At 34.6% G+C, this 20,025-nt stretch overlaps 1 protein-coding gene across 2 annotated transcripts; it reads right to left on the bottom strand.

The window, feature by feature from the left end:
- Positions 1-137: 137 nt before the first annotated feature.
- LOC145212514 (MAP/microtubule affinity-regulating kinase 3-like) lies at positions 138-17,212 on the bottom strand. 2 transcript variants are annotated; one of them, XM_080080652.1, is made up of 22 exons: positions 17,062-17,212; positions 16,139-16,321; positions 15,974-16,027; positions 15,853-15,901; positions 15,431-15,496; positions 14,953-15,023; positions 14,819-14,875; positions 14,581-14,715; positions 14,156-14,257; positions 13,932-14,051; positions 13,341-13,440; positions 12,920-13,032; positions 12,451-12,592; positions 8,956-9,082; positions 8,186-8,273; positions 5,854-5,939; positions 5,681-5,782; positions 4,610-4,951; positions 4,463-4,501; positions 1,713-1,833; positions 1,259-1,408; positions 138-1,127 (listed from the first exon to the last, which is right to left on the bottom strand). In XM_080080652.1, exons 1-22 carry the CDS (start codon positions 17,089-17,091, stop codon positions 1,059-1,061), a joined length of 2,346 nt encoding a protein of 781 aa, XP_079936778.1. In that variant the 5' UTR covers positions 17,092-17,212; the 3' UTR covers positions 138-1,058. The 2 variants fall into 2 exon arrangements, with proteins under 2 accessions (XP_079936778.1, XP_079936779.1); XM_080080653.1 differs by lacking the exon at positions 4,463-4,501.
- Between the last annotated feature and the right edge of the window lie 2,813 nt (positions 17,213-20,025).

Raw genomic sequence — 20,025 nt, 5'->3', positions numbered from 1 at the left:
TCGCTCAATCTTGATCAAGAATTTCGCTTGCTAATCTATTGTTAAGAATGCGTAGGCCTACATGTCCAAATAAAGACACTTAATATGTGTTACAACCTTGAATATTTTACAAATGTCCTGACTAAAAAAGTAGAAGCTTTGAAGTGTGATCACATTTATTGTTTCAGCAAAGTGTACCACACTTGCACCAAGTTTGTTTTGTACAATGCTATAAAAGCTTTTTTGATGATACGTGAGCATCTCCTACAGCGTAATAATTGCCACTTGAGACAGCTGGGAAACAGCAAAATCATCTTCATCGGTCACACTAAGTAAATGCGAAGTCAAGACACCAAGCTAGGGTCTGGGACCAGCAACAAGAATCACGGTAAAATACGCAACATATACGGAGGCGACAGTGTCACACAAACGCACGATCGGCAAAACGACGTTTGCCACGTTTTTTTGAGATAGGCATTGGGGGAGCGAAGTAGTTTAAGGCTAAAAGAAAAATGAAGGCCAAAAACGTCATCATACACAGTAGCTGACGAGTTTGAAAACTCAACAAGCTCTAAATTAGTTTTTTGCATGGAATGTTATGCGTTTTCGGCCCGTTTTCTGTGAAGTAAACAAACGGTTATTCTGCATACATTCTATAACGCTGGGATTTTGTGATTTGCAAACATTGGCAGGTAAAGTTGATGTGTGATATGTGGCACTGTCAGAAAAAAGTGTGAAATATCGAAGAATTGGACAACGTAGCATCGTTGTTTCGAGGGAATGTCCCCAACTTTTAAAACTATTTCATCATCGACTCAGTAAACTTTGAAGCGATTATTACACTTCAAACTAAAACTTCAATGTACAAAAACTCACTTTTAACGAACGAACATAACATCAAAACAAACAAAGAAACGCTATCGTCGCAAAACCTATCACTTGCCGAACCTGTCTCTTTGGCAAGTAAACCTGAAAAACTGCAACTTATTCATTTGATAAAGGTGTTCCAGGTTGTGCCACATCCACTGTCTGGCCATTTATAGGAACTTCACATAAATGCAAAACGGGCATTGACTATTCTACAGCTTCAATTCATTGGCAATTTTGGAAGCGATATTTTTAAATGCGATGCTAGTTCCAGAAATTCTCTGCAAAAAAATGATTTTTTTTAGCATTTGCTGTATATCATGTATGTAAGGTTATAAACATCAAGAGGTAATTAAATCTGCATGATGTAAAGATTCAATGTTTAACTGTAATGTAGTCAAATGCAACTTACTTTAAATCTAACTCCATTTAACGAAAGTCTTGGCAGCTTGCAAACTTCCATTTCCCACTGCACAAGATTATCAGCATGGCCGTGTCCATGCACACAGAATAGCAGGTACTTTTCACGTTGTTCATAGTCACAATTATTCGAATTCAGAACCTGCAAAAAACATGCTTTATTACTTTTAAAAGTCACAAAAACCTTTCATAAAATTTTACATGACAATATCTTTCATGTGGACCATAAAACATATTAAAACTAACATGTCAAACAAAATTAGTGTGTGTCTAGCATGAAATTGCAAACATTGCAGAGGAAATGGACCAATAGAGACTGTACATAATGTTCATTTTCTAGACCAGTGGTTCTGAGACCAGTGCAGAAATAAGTTGCCTTTTGAGGTGAGTGGGATGAAGCACCAAATAAAGTCCACAGGTAAGAAAAATTAAAATGAACTGATTACTTTTCGAATTTCCTTCATCATTTCCTTTGGTTCCATGGCAGATGTAGTTTTCATTGACCAAGTAAATCGCAAAGACCTTGGTTTTGATTCTTTTTCAGTCTCAGGCACTCCTCTTGCAGCACTACAACATAACAATACACATATATAGAAACCTCTATAATGTTAACAATGTGCAACCTAGGTTTTAGTGCAACACTGCCACCACTAAGTAAGTTCACCAAGAGGATTAGTAGTTACTTGCATTGTCTCAAATTTAGTAGTTAAAACTTCTGCTTGAAATTGTTAGTAGGATAGTAAGTCTGCCAGGGTATTGCAAATGCTTCATCAGTACTGCCAAAGATACTGAAATGTATCTTTTGGGGGTGTTTATTCAACTACATCTACTGCAATGTAACTGTTTCAGAATACAGATAACTTTATTGTAGAAATTGACATGCATTTTCAAAACTAAGTGGAATTTATAATATATGTGTCATCTACTTTGGTTTGAACTGTTGCCTATCTCAGTTAGTTTCATGGTATGAAAAAAAAATCCTTTTTTAAAGCACTATGGTTCTCCATTTTATCTCATCAATTTTGTTACACTATAATATTTAACTAATACATAGCTATTGGATAAAATATATCAATAACTACAATTATTGCAAATATTTTACTAAATATTCATTAAAAATCAGAGTTCTGTTGGTACCGAAAACTATTCAACAATTTCAATCAATTGTTGAACTTTTCTAAATCAACACATAAGCACAAACATTTATGTTTATCTGTTTGCAGTTTCTTGTCGGAATAATGATGCTGCTTAATAAAAAAAAAACTATATTCTGTACATGCATTTGTGCATGCATGACCCAATATCATAGAAAAACATTGACCCTCAAATGGAGCAAAAAAGTGTGGAAGTTCAAAACTATTCAAGGAGTTTAAAAAAATGGTATAAAAGACAGCAAAAAGAAAATGTCTTTGCATTTTTTACAATACTGAAAAAAAAAACTTTCAGTAAAGCAGCCTAAAATGAAAGGGTAAAAAGACTTATCACTGAACAAATAAAAAATTATATCAGGGATAAACAAACTGCATTTTTGTGGCTGTTCTAGCCAAATGTAAGCGCCCCAGAACTAAGTCCCGCTATGGGTGAGCCCAATACCCAGTTTTCAATCTGATACCAGTACTCGATATTTTACACAAAGGCGCTGCAATTCCATACCCCATACTAAGTGACTACATATGATAAAACAATATTGTAACCAAATTTATCAAATTATTTGGTAATAAATTCTTTGCACCACCATTAACGCAAGGTGTGTGGTGTGATTATATGATGTTGTGTAGGTTTGCATTAAAGATTCCAAAGCCATGTTAAATGTATATTTGCAAAGTACTGCAACAGCCTAAACTTGATCTGGGAAGATATATGTTTAGGCACAATAATTTATCAATGCAAAGTAGGCCATATTTGACAAGTGGTCCCCTTTCACTTATACGCCCCTGTCATAATAAAATTTAAAAAATGCCGATTCTGCAAATCCTCCCTTAGCTACATCAGCAAACATCTCAACAAGACAAAGAATGTGAATTTTGCAAACTAATGTGGCAGAAACAACAGCCAAAAATACATTTTACTTGTGTATAAAAGGTAGCAGTATTTGGTCTGATACTGCTCAAGATATCAGGTATTAGCACCGATACTGTATTAACCGGCCAATCCTAGTCACAACCCAACAATTACAAGCCTGAAACCCAGCCCATTTTTTTTAATCAAAAGTTAGATTTACCAATATGAGCTTATGACACAAATACAACAGATTGTGCTGGATGGAAGTCAGTTAATTCAAACTTAGAGCATGAGGAAGCTTTAACCTGACCTAAAAGTTATGTGTTTTATTAACAACTTAGTCAGTGTATAGTGTTATTGTTTCAAAAGTTTAACATTGAAATAATTGTCTCATTCATTCAATGTTTTGGCCAAGAGAGGTATTTAGAGCAGCAACCAATATTGCTTATGGTGTCATTGGGCTGTTAACCCCCTAACTGCTATTGACAAAATTTTCATTCAATAATGTTAGCAGTTCACCACCAAACACTAACATGTATTGGAATACACTTATTAGGCCCAAACAGCAAACTTTTTATTTGGGGTGACTGGCAGCATGCAAAATATGAAAAATGTTTTACTCATTTGGGGGTTAACTGGGTAACCACTAGGGCTATTGAGTCAAATAAACCATATGATACATCTCCATGATTATATCTACCAACTGTTAAGGTATCATCGCAATTCATCAACAATTTCATGCCAAAAGTAAATGTTTATTATATTGGGCTTTTCAGCTGTTGACATACAATTTATATTATGCACTGTTTTAAAACCCAACTTGTTTAGCAAATTATTATTGGTTTGTATTTGTTCCATATACAGTAATGAAATAATTTTGCAATTCTGGTTAGCAAAACCTTTGCTTATAATAGTGGCCATTTCAGCTGATGACATACAAAACATATTGATTCCAGGTAAATGACAAAGATTAGTTTTACAGTTCCTTGTTCCAGCAGTGGATTGAAATACTTGTTTGTGAGATAATTTACCAAAGAAGAGAAGAACAGCAGTTGTTCTTCACAAAAAGACCCATGGCCACAGAGCCACTTGTGAACATTAGTTGACAAGAGAAAAAACTTCAAAATGTTTTATAAATGAGTAGTCAGTATTGCTGTAGTTAACATGCTCAATACATGCCAGTCAATCTACTGACCGTTCACGCTCATATCGACGCGAAAATCTCAATGATCTCCTGCAAAGCATCAGTGTCAAACAAACAAAACGGACATGTATAGAATCAGAAAAAATCGTGTCTTGGTTGTATGCACAATTGCAGCATTAAAAGTCGGAACCAAATTACCTTCTGTTAAACTTTGAAGACAGCTTACTGAGGAATCCACCAGGGTTGTCACGTGAACCTTGAGGTCCTTTTGATGACATAGCTGCACCATCATTACGATTCGACGCACCAGCCATACAATCACTAACAGATGGCGAGGTGGGTGGTGGACCATTGTATGTAGCAGTGCGGCGTTGACGCTCATGAGTCTGCGGTCCATGGTATGTGCGACGCTCTCTGGCATTTCTCGGGAACGGTGTGGTTGATGTTGGTGTGTGCCTTGCATGAACTGATGAGCGACTTCCTGGGGCAACACTTGTTGTTCGAATAACAGGAGAAGGCAACTTGCCACCAGGTGAGGTACTGCAAAAGGAGGAAGTTGGCACTTAAATTCATGATCACATACACATACTCATAGAAATTTCCATTTGGTCTATACCAGGGGTCACCATACACCGGCCCTCGAGGTCATTTCATCCAGCCCACGACCACAATTTTTGGTTTGTCAAATCTTACTGATAACTTTTTAACATTCAAAAATAATCCAATCATTATGAAAGTTTTCCAGGATTGATCCAAATCCAGTTTGTTATGTCACAGACAAGACTACAAGTGTTAATTGTGTGCAAACAATTGCCTTATTTGTTACTTGTGACGTAATATATAAGCATTGCGTGTAAGATGAGACCAACTATACAGTTTAACAGTCGTATCACCAGATTATAAATAGAATTGTAGAAAGACCATATCTTGGGGCCTCTATAAAAATCGCCTCGCTGGCCAAGTTCGGAAAGACGGCGCTAGGGTATGTAAACTTTGCGGCCCACGCAAATCATTATTAAACTTATCCGGCCTGCAAAAAAAGGCTGTGACCCCTGGTCTATACAATAATTTCATAACTTCAGGTCTGATAGTTTTGCAGTGAAATTCCTCATAATGATTTTTTTAAGGTAAATCAAGTAAAAACCTTGCATAGAAACATTTTTGTATTGTGAATTGAACATGACCTTATTTTTTAGTGGGTTTCTATTTAATAACCAGGAATTTATTCCCAATTTCAACATTTACAATAGGAGTTTTTTTTTAACTTACGTAGGCCTGGAATCAATATCATTGGATGGTGAAATCATTTTTCCACCAGCTGTGGTGGAATGAGATTTATGATGTCGACTTCGCATTGGATCTTCTGGTGGACTGAAAAACAAAACAAAAAAGCAAGTAAGTCAAATGTCATTCCCAATAACCATCATTTTATTCAGCACTACCTGGCATCTGGTGGAAGAGTTTGAGCACCTTTTTTATCTGTACAAACATACGTGTTTCTCCTTGTCATATCCGACCCCTTCCATGGCTGTGAGGTAAACAGTGAAACAGTGTTAGCAATGTAAATAGAGAAACACATTGCTGTTATTCCTGTATATTTGAAATTATGTACTTCATTCCATTTTTGGGTACCCACATACATTACTTGCTGTACTTTTACATATAGGGTTTATAAACTTAATTGATGAAACAGGAACATGTAAATTGTAATGTAATACTTATGTTTGGAAAGACAAATTTAGTGGTAATCACTTGGTCGATATTGCTAATTTTTTAACAACAAACCAGAAACATTCCCTCAACAACAGTTTGAAATTTCAGCACATTAGAGATAGTGTGTCTCTAATCTAACAGGCCCATAAAAATAAGAACAGATTTTTGGATTGGTAACAAAAGGGTAAACTCAACTAAACATTACAATATGCTTTAAAACAAACTAGAAGGGTGGCTTAGCACATATAGCCCTTGCATATACACTATAACCTATTTTAAAACATAAATATATTTCCTATGCTTATTTTGTATTGGGTCCCATATTAGCCATCGTCTTTTATAACTTTAGTCGTTTCTGCAGGCAAAAACTCATGGGTCCCCACACATGCAAAGTTGAAAATAATGCAATTCAAGAGATAACCATGAGAAAGTCCGGTGTTGTAAAGTAAAACACAGTGATCGGCACTGGGCTTAAATAATAATACTATGTAGAATACGAACTATAAAATTAGATTCACCCCAAATATTGTTTGAAGTATGTCCTATTTAACGTTTTAAAAAACTGACCCATTTTAGGGGGCTAGTAGGGCAACTAATTGGGTTCGACACACAAACTAAAAAACATATAAAAACCACCATGATTCAATCAATAGTACTGCAAAATTTCAGCCCAATCCGCCAATGTTTAAAATTTCGCCCACTAGAGGTGTTTTGAGCAACAACCGTTTATGTTTCTGACGTCATAGGGCTGTTAACAAGCCCCTAACTGCCATGGCGCAAAAACGACCACCAAGCAACCCACCAACGAGCAACATACAACTGGTTGCCCTTGTAACACTATTGCTCCGAAGAAATCTTTCATTTGTGGTGCCCAGTAACAAATATGTTTTACACTTTAGGTAATTGTGGGGTAAATGTTAGGACTACAGGGTTGAACACAACAATCGACACCTATAAATAGCATACTATACAAGAAATCCAAATTTCAGCCAATTCTGACACTGTTTAAAAACTCACCCATTTTAGGGGGCTAGCGGGGAAAATACTGGGGTTATCAACAAAAACAAAGTGGGATGCACATCTACATGAATATATCGACCATCTGTGTAAATTTCAGCCAAATCCATCAAACATTTGATGGAAAAACGAGTCGGACAAACTTCGGGGCAAAAACACCCATTTTAGGGGGCTAGCGGGGTAAATACTGGGGTTATCAACAAAAACAAAGTGGGATGCACATCTACATAACTATATCTACCATCTGTGTAAATTTCAGCCAAATCCATCAAACATTTGATGGAAAAACGAGTCGGACAAACTTTGGGCAGAAAAAAAAACAAAAAAAAACAAACAATTCGAGTAAAATCAATATGTGTCCCCTTCAGGGAAGGGGACCCATAATTACATGAAACAAACACTTACTGAAAAGCAGAAAGAAAACAAAGAGTAGTAAGTAAAAAATAAACAAAAACAAAATGTGTTCCATTTAGGAAAAAGAAATTACAAAAATTAGACAGTAAACACAAGTTTTTCATTAACAACAGAAGTACAGTAAACTATGCTGGGTATATTTGTTGATTAAGAGTATATGAAACTCAAGTGTGTACTAGGATGGAGTCACTACTGCATTATTACAGTTTAATCCCAAGTTTTCAACGATAACAAGTATAATAATAGATAAACCAAATTAACTGTAAATACCGTCTGTTAATAAACTGTGCATGTTTAGACACTGATGATGATGTTTAAATATTATTGATTTCTATCACCTGATATAATGAATAAAATTTTGACTTGAAATCTACTCAGACTAGACTTTTTATATTCATCAATTCATTGCACCAACTAGTTTAAACAAATTAGGCAATCAACAGTATGTACTATTAACCTAATAAAGTTCAGTTATTTGTAAACCTCAGATCAAGATTTGTATTTTTTTAATCAGACCAGATTGTAAATGTGACATTTATGTTTCAACAATCAGCTTCTGGTACAGTATTTGCAGATAAAAATTCAGAGAAAAAAGTGGTTCATAAGATAGTCATTAGACAACATTCACACCTTGGTTGCATCAGGTCTTTGTGACAAAGGAATTTCAGCCTTGTTAGGATTGGCGGCAGTAGATCCAATAGCAGCAGGTTTCAATGCACTGTTGCAAATAAATGTTAAACATTTTTATAACTGCCCTGCCATATATATATTACTTTACTATCCTAAGGTGTCAGCTTTACTTGGTATTTTGTAACTTAACAGTTTTTGTAAAGACATACATGCGTCACACAGTGATAATAAGGGAAATATAATCGTAATTTCAAATTTAGGAACAAATCATAACATGAAAATCAGTTGTCACAACCCTTGCTTAAAGTTTTTGTTAGGGCTAACAATAGAATAGCAGTCAAAAATTCAATAAACCCAGATTATGGAAGAACTAGTTAACCTTGACTAACATCAATATTTATCTGTATAGGATGAGATGTGAAAAGAACATGCCAATTTTTATGTTAGTTGCAAAATTTGAACAACAATTCCTGGTTTATTAAGTAACAGGCAAATGAATGAACACTGATTACACCATAACAATTACTGTGCTCGAATTAGATTGTAATTATATTTGACTACAGTAAATGTGGTAACAATTTCGACAAAAAACTCAGTCAGCACTTAATGTGGAACATTTTTCACTATTTTTGAGTTTTCAATATAATTGATTGTTGATGGCAATAACAATCCTAAATGCACTATAAAAACCCAATTTTCATGTTATTTTTTGTACCATATTGTATAAATTTTTAAATGATGTTTGTAAACTATATATTTGAAGGACTTACTCAGAACCTAAGTCTTCAGAAATGGAAGCAATTGCTGAATGAGTTGATTCACCATTTCTCACATTATGATGATGAGCAGAGGTGGAACGTGCAACACCTTTTACCACATTGTTGCTGGCTTTTGTGTCTACAACACAGAAAAATAATGTTTACCTAAAATTGGCATGTTGTTTGATAAGGATGAGAATTAATTTGTTCAAATGGGGCGGGAACTTGGCCGAATGGCCTGGCGCGCCTGACCCATATACACCTGATTGGGATTCGTCCCCAGGAGTATCCTGGGTTCGAACCCCGTGAACGACAAACGGCAATTTTCAGTTCTCGGACTGCCGCCTGATTGTCGAAAAATACAATAAAAAAAACGACAAGATGACATCCAACATTAACACTGGAACATGATTTATGACATATGCAATTTAACACAGTACATATTCGTACTGTTTTTTTTAATATTTTATGTTTTGGAGGTCAATATGTAGACTAATGGATCAAACAGATTTAAAATTTACAGAAATCAACTTCTAACTACAACCCCTGGCATTTAAAAACAAAAATGTATCTGGAATGTAATGCCTTTAATAAAATTAACCAAAATTTAAAACTCCCTGTAGGTTATTTTTGACATCATTAACATTTAACATTTGGCAGCAAATAAGAACAGGCGAAAAACCCATAATCACGAAATGAAAGTATCATACTCAGTTTTACCAAAGGAACCAGTCTGAACCACTCTTCTCAATTGGAGATAGTAAAAGGTTCCTTGAACCCTAAACTTTTTTGTTTCTTTTTTTATATTTCATTGTTTTCCTTCTACAAGCACTGCTCTAAGCAAATTTAAATCTACTCTTGTAGCCAGTATTTACATGTATGCATACATATTCTGCAAATCAATGATTTCGACTCCCGGTCTGTGGTCAGGCTTTGAAGACATAATCCGACCGACATGTGAACAAGGGTTGCAACACACATGTTATACAGACAGTAATTATATTCGTGCAATAACTAAATGAGTATTTTTAGCAAAACCTATAATTGCCATTACCTCTATTGCTTTCAGTAAAGCCTAGTCTTATCTTACCTACTTGTTTAAACATTACACACTAAACTCATTCAGCTGAATGGTTTTAGTTTCAAAGCTTGCCTGACTATTTAATGTAACTACACAGCCAATGTATGAGTAAACTATTGTAAAGCTTTGCTCTAAGCCTAAGCAATCTTGTACCAGATCAACAATCTGCCGCTTCATGAAGAGCAAGCACCTTGTTCAGAGTGATGATGCAAATACTCGCGTACTATCCTCATTTTGTCTCTCTGCTGATTGATTCCTGGCAGTACTGACAAGCATGTGATCATCTTTTCTGGACAAGCCTTCACCAACTCATCACAACCTGATTTAAAGCTGAAGCAATTTAATGCTGAATCGTTGCTAACAAAATTGTGTGGTCTCTACCTAATCTGTTGAAAAATGATACCAAATGCTTCCAAAAATAGTAAGTAAGTATGATAAAATTGCTAGTTGACAAATTGTTGGTAAAACAGAAAAAAAAACTTTGTGCAACTAGAAAAGTGGCTTTCTGATATACTTCCATTTTATATATTCTATACAATATTTACCAATTTACTACACTATACACAATTTTATCTACATACATGATTGTTTTTGCAAGCAAAAACGAATGGGTCCCCACACGCGTGTTTATGCGGATTTACGGTAAACCTATGTGGCGGTTATTTTTAGATTCTTAAGGACAAAGCATAAACTTAACTTTAAAAGTTTTTTTCCATATTCTTTTAGCATCATCATTGTCATATAATTAAAAAAAATCGGTGAAAAAAGAACGGGGAAAATAAATTCAATTTAATCTCTTGCTTTGACCTTGATATTGTGGTTCAAGTTCAGTTTTTAAACACAGATTTTCCTAGAAAGCCTCAACTGTTGTATTAGACACTACATAAAAAAGTCGTTTGCTACAAAGGTATACATAACAACTTGTTTTTCACTTAACTTTGTTTCGCAAAAACGACCGTTTAATGACCTTTTGACACTGTTTTTAATAGCATGCAGTCCTTAGTGTTCAACAATACCGTTCAGCCTAATTTATACATGACTTAAGTACTGATTCTTGAATTAATTTGTCAAAAATAAAGAAGATACGTTATGACGAAAAATTCGTAACGGTGTTGTAATGCCTACAAGTTGACCTTTAGTGACCCATGGTTATGAGATGGCCAAGCTGACAACGAGAATTTAAAGACCATTTATCGCGGCATTCGAAAAAGTTGTTTATTAAATTTCATATTTATGTTGATCAACGATGTTTTGCCTGACATAAACGAAACCGAAGTACGTTTATCGAGTTCGAATTACATCTTAGGTGTAAAACCTGCGCCAAAACTGAAAATGTGCGTGATAACTCAATAAAACGACACAGCATTGCTGCACAAAAAAACAGCTGATTACTAATCACCGAAACGACTGTCTTGTAAAACGTCTGTCCAGACGTCAAGCTGAGCACTCCCGCTCTGCCGCCTTAATCGTAAACCAGTGAATTCAGTTATATCTGACTGATAGCGTACACATATTATGGGTTGTAAAGGTAACAGGCAAAATTTTAAATACTAAACGAATATCCTGCTTAAACAATTGTTAACTTTTTCAAATATTTCTGCACCATAGGGCATGTATTTCTGCCTTAAAACTAAAACCGTTTATTTCGGGGTTTAAAGGGTAAAAAATGGGTGAATCCGAAAAAAAGATACAAAATTCTTTAAAAAACTTTACATTGCACCAAACAACAAAGCATGAAACTCCAAGATGCTGTACTTTGGTCCGTACAGCCGTTTCAAAATTTTTACGTTTTGGGGGCCTGTGGGTGAACCACTGGGTCAATCGGGGTCAAACTTCAGGAGGATCAAATTTGGATTAATAACTAACATCTCTGTAAATTTGAATAAATTTGGAGCACTCTTTCTTGACCAAACGCTTCTCACAAGCCAGCGTTAGACAGAAAAGAAAAAAAATACGGACAAAAACAATATATTCATAATTACAGGAACTGGTTAAAAAATGTATTTTGAAAAAAAAAAGAGTCTGCAAGTCTGAAAAAAAATTGGCAAATCAGCAGCAAAAAATGCAATTCGACACAGGTATTGTAAATTGACTGTTGTAAGAACTGCCTAAGCTGTAGTGTAAACTATCCTCTAAAAATTTCTTTTGGGGGGCCAAAATAGAAACACATGGGTGGTTAAGTCAACAAAAAGGATAGTACAATCTAAAGTCATGTTACAGAAATGGACCAACTGAAAGGCCAAAAAAGGATTAAGTTAAAATCATCTTGCACCTTAATGAAAAGCCCTTTCGACAGGTTGGTATATCTAACAAAAAAGGTAAACTTTAAACAAAAGTAATTGAAGTAACAAAGCAAGCTTGAAAAAAACATGCTAAAACAAATTTCACTCCCTCAAAAAATAAAAATCCCAGCAGATAGTTCTTACTTTCTGTGCTCATCCGCCTCTGTTTCTGATTTGCAGAAACACTGCGATGTACTTTTCGGGGGACTTGGTTTGATGGAGATGGCTGACCAACTTGCTTTAGGGAAAGTGCACTGCTTGAACGAGATGTCGCAGCGTCGCATAGCTTCAAACATTTTGAATCGATGTAAATATCTGGAGTGCTAAACTAATGGTGGGCAACTCAGCAAAATAAAAAGAATATCAATTGACTGAAGCGTATAATACTTGACTAGATAAAACCATGCAGACAATTTAGGTTTATTTTTAAATTGATTATGTGGGCTTGGGTAAAAAAGCTCTTTTCTAAATGTTAAACCCATTGCATTTACAGGTCAAACTTTCTTTTTTAACAAATCCTTCAAAAACATTTTCAATACATCCTTCAAAACAAGTTTAGTTCAGAAAGATGTACAAAGCAAGTAATAGATCAAAGACAGCATTCTTTCCATACTTCTGAAGGTTTGGTTCCTAATAGTAGGTATGTGGCAAAAGGGTCGTCATATGCACGAGTTCGCAGAGATCGCTCAACTTCTGCTTTGTCATAACCCATTTCAACCATTTTTTCTGAAAAAACATTTAAGAAAACTGTTTAATGTCGATGTCTATAGCAGTGCAATAAAACAGCAAGCACAGTGTAAAGCTTGGTATAGCTGTTTCCATGTCCTTCAAAAAGATGACACAAAACATAACCAGGTAAAAACAAGATATTTTTAGTTTTGTTTAATGACAAAGACATATGGACAACTTGAATATCATATCATCACAATATACTGGTAGTTATTACCAAATTGTATTGTGCTTAAGAAAAGCTGACATTATCGAATAATGATTTATTTTTGGTAAATAAAAAAACTTCAAAGCTTAAATTTTACCAAGTCTGGAATTATCCTTGTCATCAAAAGGTGAATCTACAAATGGTTTCAGTGGGTCGTCATCATGTCCGATGTTCATCCACTTGTCTAACATTGCAGCCTTTATAAACAAGCCAAGAGGAATGAGGCAAGGCACATTTAAGACAACAAACTAGCAGGAAACTACCACTCATATTTTGTCATAGGCACTAATAGCAGCTTCATTGTGTGGTTTTGTTAGGGTCATAGCAACCCAGATGCTGTAGTCCACACAATTTAGTTGTAACTAAATGCTGCAGTACACATTATTTGGTGTAGTTGGAAATACTGTTAGACACTTATAAAATCTTTTAGTTTTGTCTAGGACTCCAAGTGCGCAACCTACTGACAGTTACATCAGAGGATTTTATTTCAACAACATGATTTGCTAAATGCTATTTTAACTATTCATCTTGTATTGCCTGTGTTTTTGAATATCTTTCAAGCTTTAAAAATTCGAACCAGACCAGTTATTTTTATGGCCACAGGTTGCGCACTCCTGAATTAGATAAGACAGTTTGAAAATATGTATTTTTAACTTTCAATAAAACACAAGAAACCAACACAACTTACAGTTAACGTTCCTCGCTTGGAGGGGTTTAAAATAAGGAATTTTTTCAACAACTGTTCACAATCCGTAGACATGTAGAAAGGTATTCTGTACTTTCCTCTAAGAACTCTTTCGCGAAGTTCCTGAACATAAAGCCTCAGATTAATTTTATTTTAACTTTTATTGACAAAAATCATGGTTTAAATTGAATACAACACATCACACATATATCCTAGTCTTAGTTCACCTTCAAGTTCTGTCCATCAAAAGGTAAAGAGCCACTGACAAGTGTGTAGAGTATGACTCCCAAAGACCAAACATCAACTTCAGGACCATCATACTTTTTGCCCTGTCATGAATACAAAATAAAGTTTACCACAGGGACAAACTGAACAAAGTAAAACTGCCAAATTTTCTGAATGAGATATACATGTTTGTAGTGAACTTTGGTTACTAAAGATCTTTCAGGAGTGTTTAAATACTGTTCTAACAGGGTACATGCAATGTTATGCTGTAACCTGTACTGAAAATGGCACAGGAAATTGAATCCAGTTTACAACTTCACACTATCTTGGTGATGGTTAATTAAACGGTGTCTAGATGTTTGTTGTTTTTGGTTCTGTAATTAAATTTCCATGACAGTGGTTTCATTTTTTAAGTGTTTCATTTTACCTGAAATAACTCAGGTGCAGCATAAGGTGGGCTTCCACAAAAGGTGTCAAGTTTTCGACCTGGTGTAAACTCGTTGCTGAAACCGAAGTCAGCTATTTTTATATTCATGTCAGCATCCAGCAACAGGTTTTCAGCCTTAGAAAAAATAAGGAGGATCAAAGCGTGGCGACACCAATAATGTCAATGTACTGGAGTGTTTTTTTTTGTGTAGAATTATTTTTAGTTCTATCTGTAATACCTTTAGATCCCGGTGCACAATATTCTTGCTGTGTAAATATTGAACAGAAGAAACAATCTGCAAAATACAAAGTTCAATGGCTTGGCAACAAAGCACACATGGGGTAGTGTATAAAGGCAGGTAGTTAAACAAACCTGTCTGAATTTGGCACGTGCTTCTTTTTCCTTCATTCTTCCATGAGCGACTAAGTAATCAAACACCTCACCTGGTAAACAAGTCAGTATGATTTTGGTACTCGCACGTTGGTATTGAAAACTGAGGCAAAATATTTCGATACTGAGTACGAGTATTGATACCAATGAAATCGTTTGATACCGAGTACCGGGTACCCGTCCCATCACTAGTGTAATAGTATTCATAAGGGGCAAATCTAACTGAAAATATGTTTTAAATGTAAGGGTTTAAAATTATTTTAAATGTAAAGGTTAAAAAAATGTTTCAAATGTAAAAAAAGAAATATAAATAGATTTGTCATATATGGGTAACAGAACACGAGTGAGACTTGAAGCTTTACAATTAAAAACTTGATGTTTTGCATTTAAATTTTAACAAAGACAAATAAAGAGAAAAACAAAGCCTGGTTCAGAAATGTTATGTAATCAAAAGTCTTACCCCCATTTGCATATTCCATGACCAAAAGTAACTGCTTGCTATTTTCAATTACTTCGTACAGTTTAACTGCAACACAAAACATCAGTTGAAAAACATCAACAACTTACACGTTTTTACACAAAAAATGCGTCATTTTTAATTTAAATTGAAGTACAAAAAAGGCCCTATTTGTTAAGTCAACAGACATCCACTTAAATATTGTTACAGACTTATATGAACGGCTGTTAAACTTTTAATGGTAGATCAATTAAACAAGTTTGCAATTATGTGTAATTATGTTGCCAGACCGGACAACAATAGGGCATAACCAAACAGGCAAAAGAACCTGACAACATGATTGATGCTTATAAATGAAATCCCTGTCAAGTACAGCTTTATGTTTGTTGATACAAAATGTTTTACTTTTATTTTAGTTTACAAACCAATATTGGGATGATCCAAGTTTTTCATAATGCGTACTTCACGGAACAACTAAAAAATAAACAAATTGATTTAAATCTTTAGTGAAATCAATTTTAACAGTTTTACATTAGTTTATCCAACCTTTTGCAAGCTGCTTGGATTTAGTGCCTTCTTGTCAATCATTTTGATGGCAACCTGTTTTAGTCAACATATATTTTACTCATTTATCTAAATCATTACCTTCTCAAATTATGAATCAGCAATTTTTTGCCTTTATAGATTCACAAATGTTTCATTTTCTTTTACCTCTCTTCCAGTCAAAACATGCCTGGCAAGTTTGACTTTTGCAAAATTTCCCTTTCCTATAGTTTTCAGTATCCGGTAGTGACCAATATGTGGTTGTTCTTCCCCAGGCATATTTCTCGGTCTCAAAATTTGGTTGCTTGATGATGAACGACCTTTTTGGGAGCGAGGACCATCACCACTTCCCTAAAATATTAAAATCAGAAACTTTAGAGTAAGTATGTTTGCCATCAGAGGACACGAACATGCAACAAAACACCACAAAAAGAATTTGACAATCGTGGAACAATAAGAGCTATTAATAATTTAACCGCTGTGAGAATAAAGAGAAAAACTCCTTCCATGAAACTTCACCAGAAAAGTAGCACGGGAAAATCAAGTACGGTAAATTATACCTCAAGTCCAGTTTGACAATATCAAAAACTAAAACTCTTATATCACACTTGTGTCCTATATTACACAAAAAATGCAAGAGGACCCATAACTATTGTTTAATACGAGGTAATGCGAAATGTTTGCCCATAGTGCAAATAATATTACTAATAGACTGCTGTTTCACTAATCAATACACAGGGATCAGGGTTTTGTAGAAATTCCATTACAGGTAGTTATTTTACATACAACTGTAAGAAAACTTTCATAAATAATTCTATCACAGCCTTGTCAAATGAAAATCTTAAGAGAGAAAATACTCCCACAAGTTCAGAACAAATTTAACCATCTTCAAACCTAGCCATAAGGAATATTTTTAAAAATCTTGTTCGCAAATGCTTTCTGACATAGTGAACACCATGTATTTGGCAATAATCATTATCTATTCATGTTCATTTTCACCCATACATGAACATGTTGGCATTAAGCAAGTTATTTAAGCAACCGTTTTAGGTGTGCATAACATGTAGTTTAGATAACCTTCACAAACTCACCCCTCTGTCTTCAGTATTGTGACGTGACATATCCAACTTTAGATCAAATTCATTTCCAATCAGATAATTAAAATTTGCACCACCTGGTTTCTACAGTGTATTGAACCAGAGTGGACAAAACTACAAACGTACTGGGAAAACAAAAGTTGAACATGTCAAAAATTTGGAAAGAAAAAAAAACATTAATATGTGCAAGAGGTAACAAGAAATCTGAAACACAGTGGAAACCCCACGACTAAAGTCTTAAACACATTGTTTTGATGGAGACCACATCATACAACATCATGTAACATCACACAATATACAGTCCAATTTGCAGTGCCATGTTGAACAGCTTGAAGAGTGGTCAAAGAATCAACCGCATTGCCAATACATCTTAAGGCAAGAAAAATAGACTTTTATTTTATAGTTAAACCAAATTACCAATAACCTAAAATTCCCAACCATGTCATGTAAATATTTCAGTCAAAGGTTTCATACAAAAGTCAATTAACCACAGGTAATGGGCACTATTTTTTTCAAATAATTTACCATGAAAACAATTAATGGGCTGACTCAATCTCCAAGGAATTGAAATCAATTTGCCATTAAACTTATCAAGCATGAGGGACCACTAACAGACGCCCATTCACACTTGAAAAACAGCCTCCAGCTATTTCAGCTTTAGGCGTTCAAGTAGGTTCAATACATGGTCAGTTAAAACAAAAAACACAAAAATTATATATATAATTAAATGGTAAACCAATCTCACTAATAATAATAAAAATATGTTCTCATAATTCTTGGAACCAGTTTTAGCACACCTTTTAGTAGCAGTGTTTTGTTATTTTTAAACTTTCATCTTGTATTTTAAGACAGTGTCAGGGCCAAAGAAGTCATTTCACAAATTCAGCAGTTAGCAGTCTGAACTTGACACTACTTACTTGAACAATTGTTTCCTTTGTCCAACTGTGAACAACACTCCAATACCCTAAGTGATTTTCTCCTATCTTAAGTTAACCCTGGCATATAACATTCAGTAGCTACACTGTAAGTTTGAAGAAAAGCTTCAAAGCTTCTACAGAAATTTGACACAAATAACTTATAACAGCAGGCTTATCACAAAGTGAATTATAACAGCAGGCATATAACAAAAAATTGTCCATGTCCATTCTGCATAGACCAAAAAACTGACTTATGAAGATGCTTTTGATTCCTAACATGGTAGTTGGGGCATTGTTGGCTTGTAGTGGTTAGGGTAAATACAGATACAAGCCCATTTTAACTGTGAGTTTTTCAATGCCAAAAGTCCAGTCAGGCTTAAATCATGTAACCACAATCTAGTCTTATATTGACTTTTTGACAGTGAGCGAGTACATCTACTTGTTTTACACTGACCCTGAAATAATATATCAAATAAAATACTGAAAATAATTAGGAAACATACAACGAATTGGGAACAGTTGTTTTAAGTCTAAGATAACAATCCAAGTTGCATATTAATTTCAGCACACTGTAATTCAAAATTTATGTTACAAAAAACGTAAATCGCACTATTAAACCAGTGTAAATACAGAAGTAATATTAAAAGCTAATTAAAGCGTCATTCATCAAGGCTAAAGACATTGTTTGTTTTTGTGTGTGTTGAAGCAGAAGTGGAATATCATCCACTACACGCTGCAATACTACAGTCATAAAATCAGCCAATTACTTGTTATGGCCAAAACCAACAATATACGGAAACCATGCTGTAAGTGTGTATAAGCCAATAGTCTTGTACACAATTTATGTCTTAATTATTTATTGTTGGACTTTGATGTCTAATATTACAAAATTGTGCAAATAACATGGAGGGCTTTTTTATAAATAGGGGATTTCATGCTTTCCAATTTGGCTGATTTAAACAAGTTTACAAAAGCAAGACCAATGACCAAGTCTGTAAAATTATCAACAATCCTTGCCTTGCCAGTATTTAATAAATGTTTTGATAACAGTATGCCTGTCCCCCTACACTAATTTACCCAGATAAATTACAAAAATTTACACTGCTTCAATAAAAGGAGAAAAGGGCAACTCAGGTAAATTTAAGGGTAAATTTTACTGAATACTTTTCTCAACCAGTCTGTGGCTCTATCTCGGGGGTCGGCAGCGTTTGTAGTGCAGCATGCCAATTTAATTGTTTCATGATATTGGCTATGTTGTCACATGCCAACATTTTTATGTGTAAAGGTGGTTTTGTTAAAGAATATTTGTGCGTGTAGGCTGGGTTTTAGCACTATTACCTCATGACAAACTGATATAAATTCTCTGTATGCACTCCAATATACTCGCAAATCATATGGCTGGCTATAAAAAAAAATGCTGAAACCTAATCTATGTGATGCAATCATTTAAAAAAACATGTTAGTAGAAAGTTTAACAAGATTCACAATTGCACATTGCAAAAATCAATCAAAAAGTTATTAACTGCCAAATGATTAAACTTGTAATTTAAGCCAAAATGTAATTTAAGATTTACCCAAAATGTAATTTAAGAAACTGGAATAAATTTAAGAGCAAGTTTTGATATTAACCCACTTATGTGAACAGACCTAATAGCTTGTTTTGCATTTAGTTGTATTAAATATTAACAACATGTTTAACACCCAGAACACGTTCTACATTGCATTAAAAATGCTATACACAAAATACAAAGCCAAATTTGTAAATAAATGCCCACAATGCAATGTTTTCCAGAAGAGATCCTAGTCCTAGAAACCCTGACCTTATGTTTGTTTTTAAACCATTGGCAATAACTTTTCCATCATCACAAAAGCTAGTTAAGTATCAAAGACCACCTCAAGTCATCAACATCGTGTTTAATAAAACAGATATTTCGACACAAAACACAAACAGACTTTTCTTATAACTGTAGACATGGAAACACAAGAAATCCAGACTTTTATTGGACATAATGCGCAAACAACTCCCTAAGTGACGGTACCC

Source organism: Phallusia mammillata, chromosome 2 (genome assembly GCF_965637545.1).
Source record: "Phallusia mammillata chromosome 2, kaPhaMamm4.hap1.1, whole genome shotgun sequence".
NCBI classification, from domain to species: domain Eukaryota; kingdom Metazoa; phylum Chordata; class Ascidiacea; order Phlebobranchia; family Ascidiidae; genus Phallusia; species Phallusia mammillata.
The sequence above is the reverse complement of the archived record's forward strand: the minus strand, read 5'-3'. Positions and strand labels throughout refer to the sequence as shown.

Coding starts and splice junctions, on each gene's coding strand:
- LOC145212514 (XM_080080652.1), bottom strand. CDS start 17,091: ATGTCACGTCACAATACTGAAGACAGAGGG. Junction 15,902..15,973: donor ATCCAAGCAGCTTGCAAAAG/GTTGGATAAACT, acceptor TTTATTTTTTAG/TTGTTCCGTGAAGTACGCAT. Junction 15,497..15,852: donor CTTGGATCATCCCAATATTG/GTTTGTAAACTA, acceptor TTTGTGTTGCAG/TTAAACTGTACGAAGTAATT.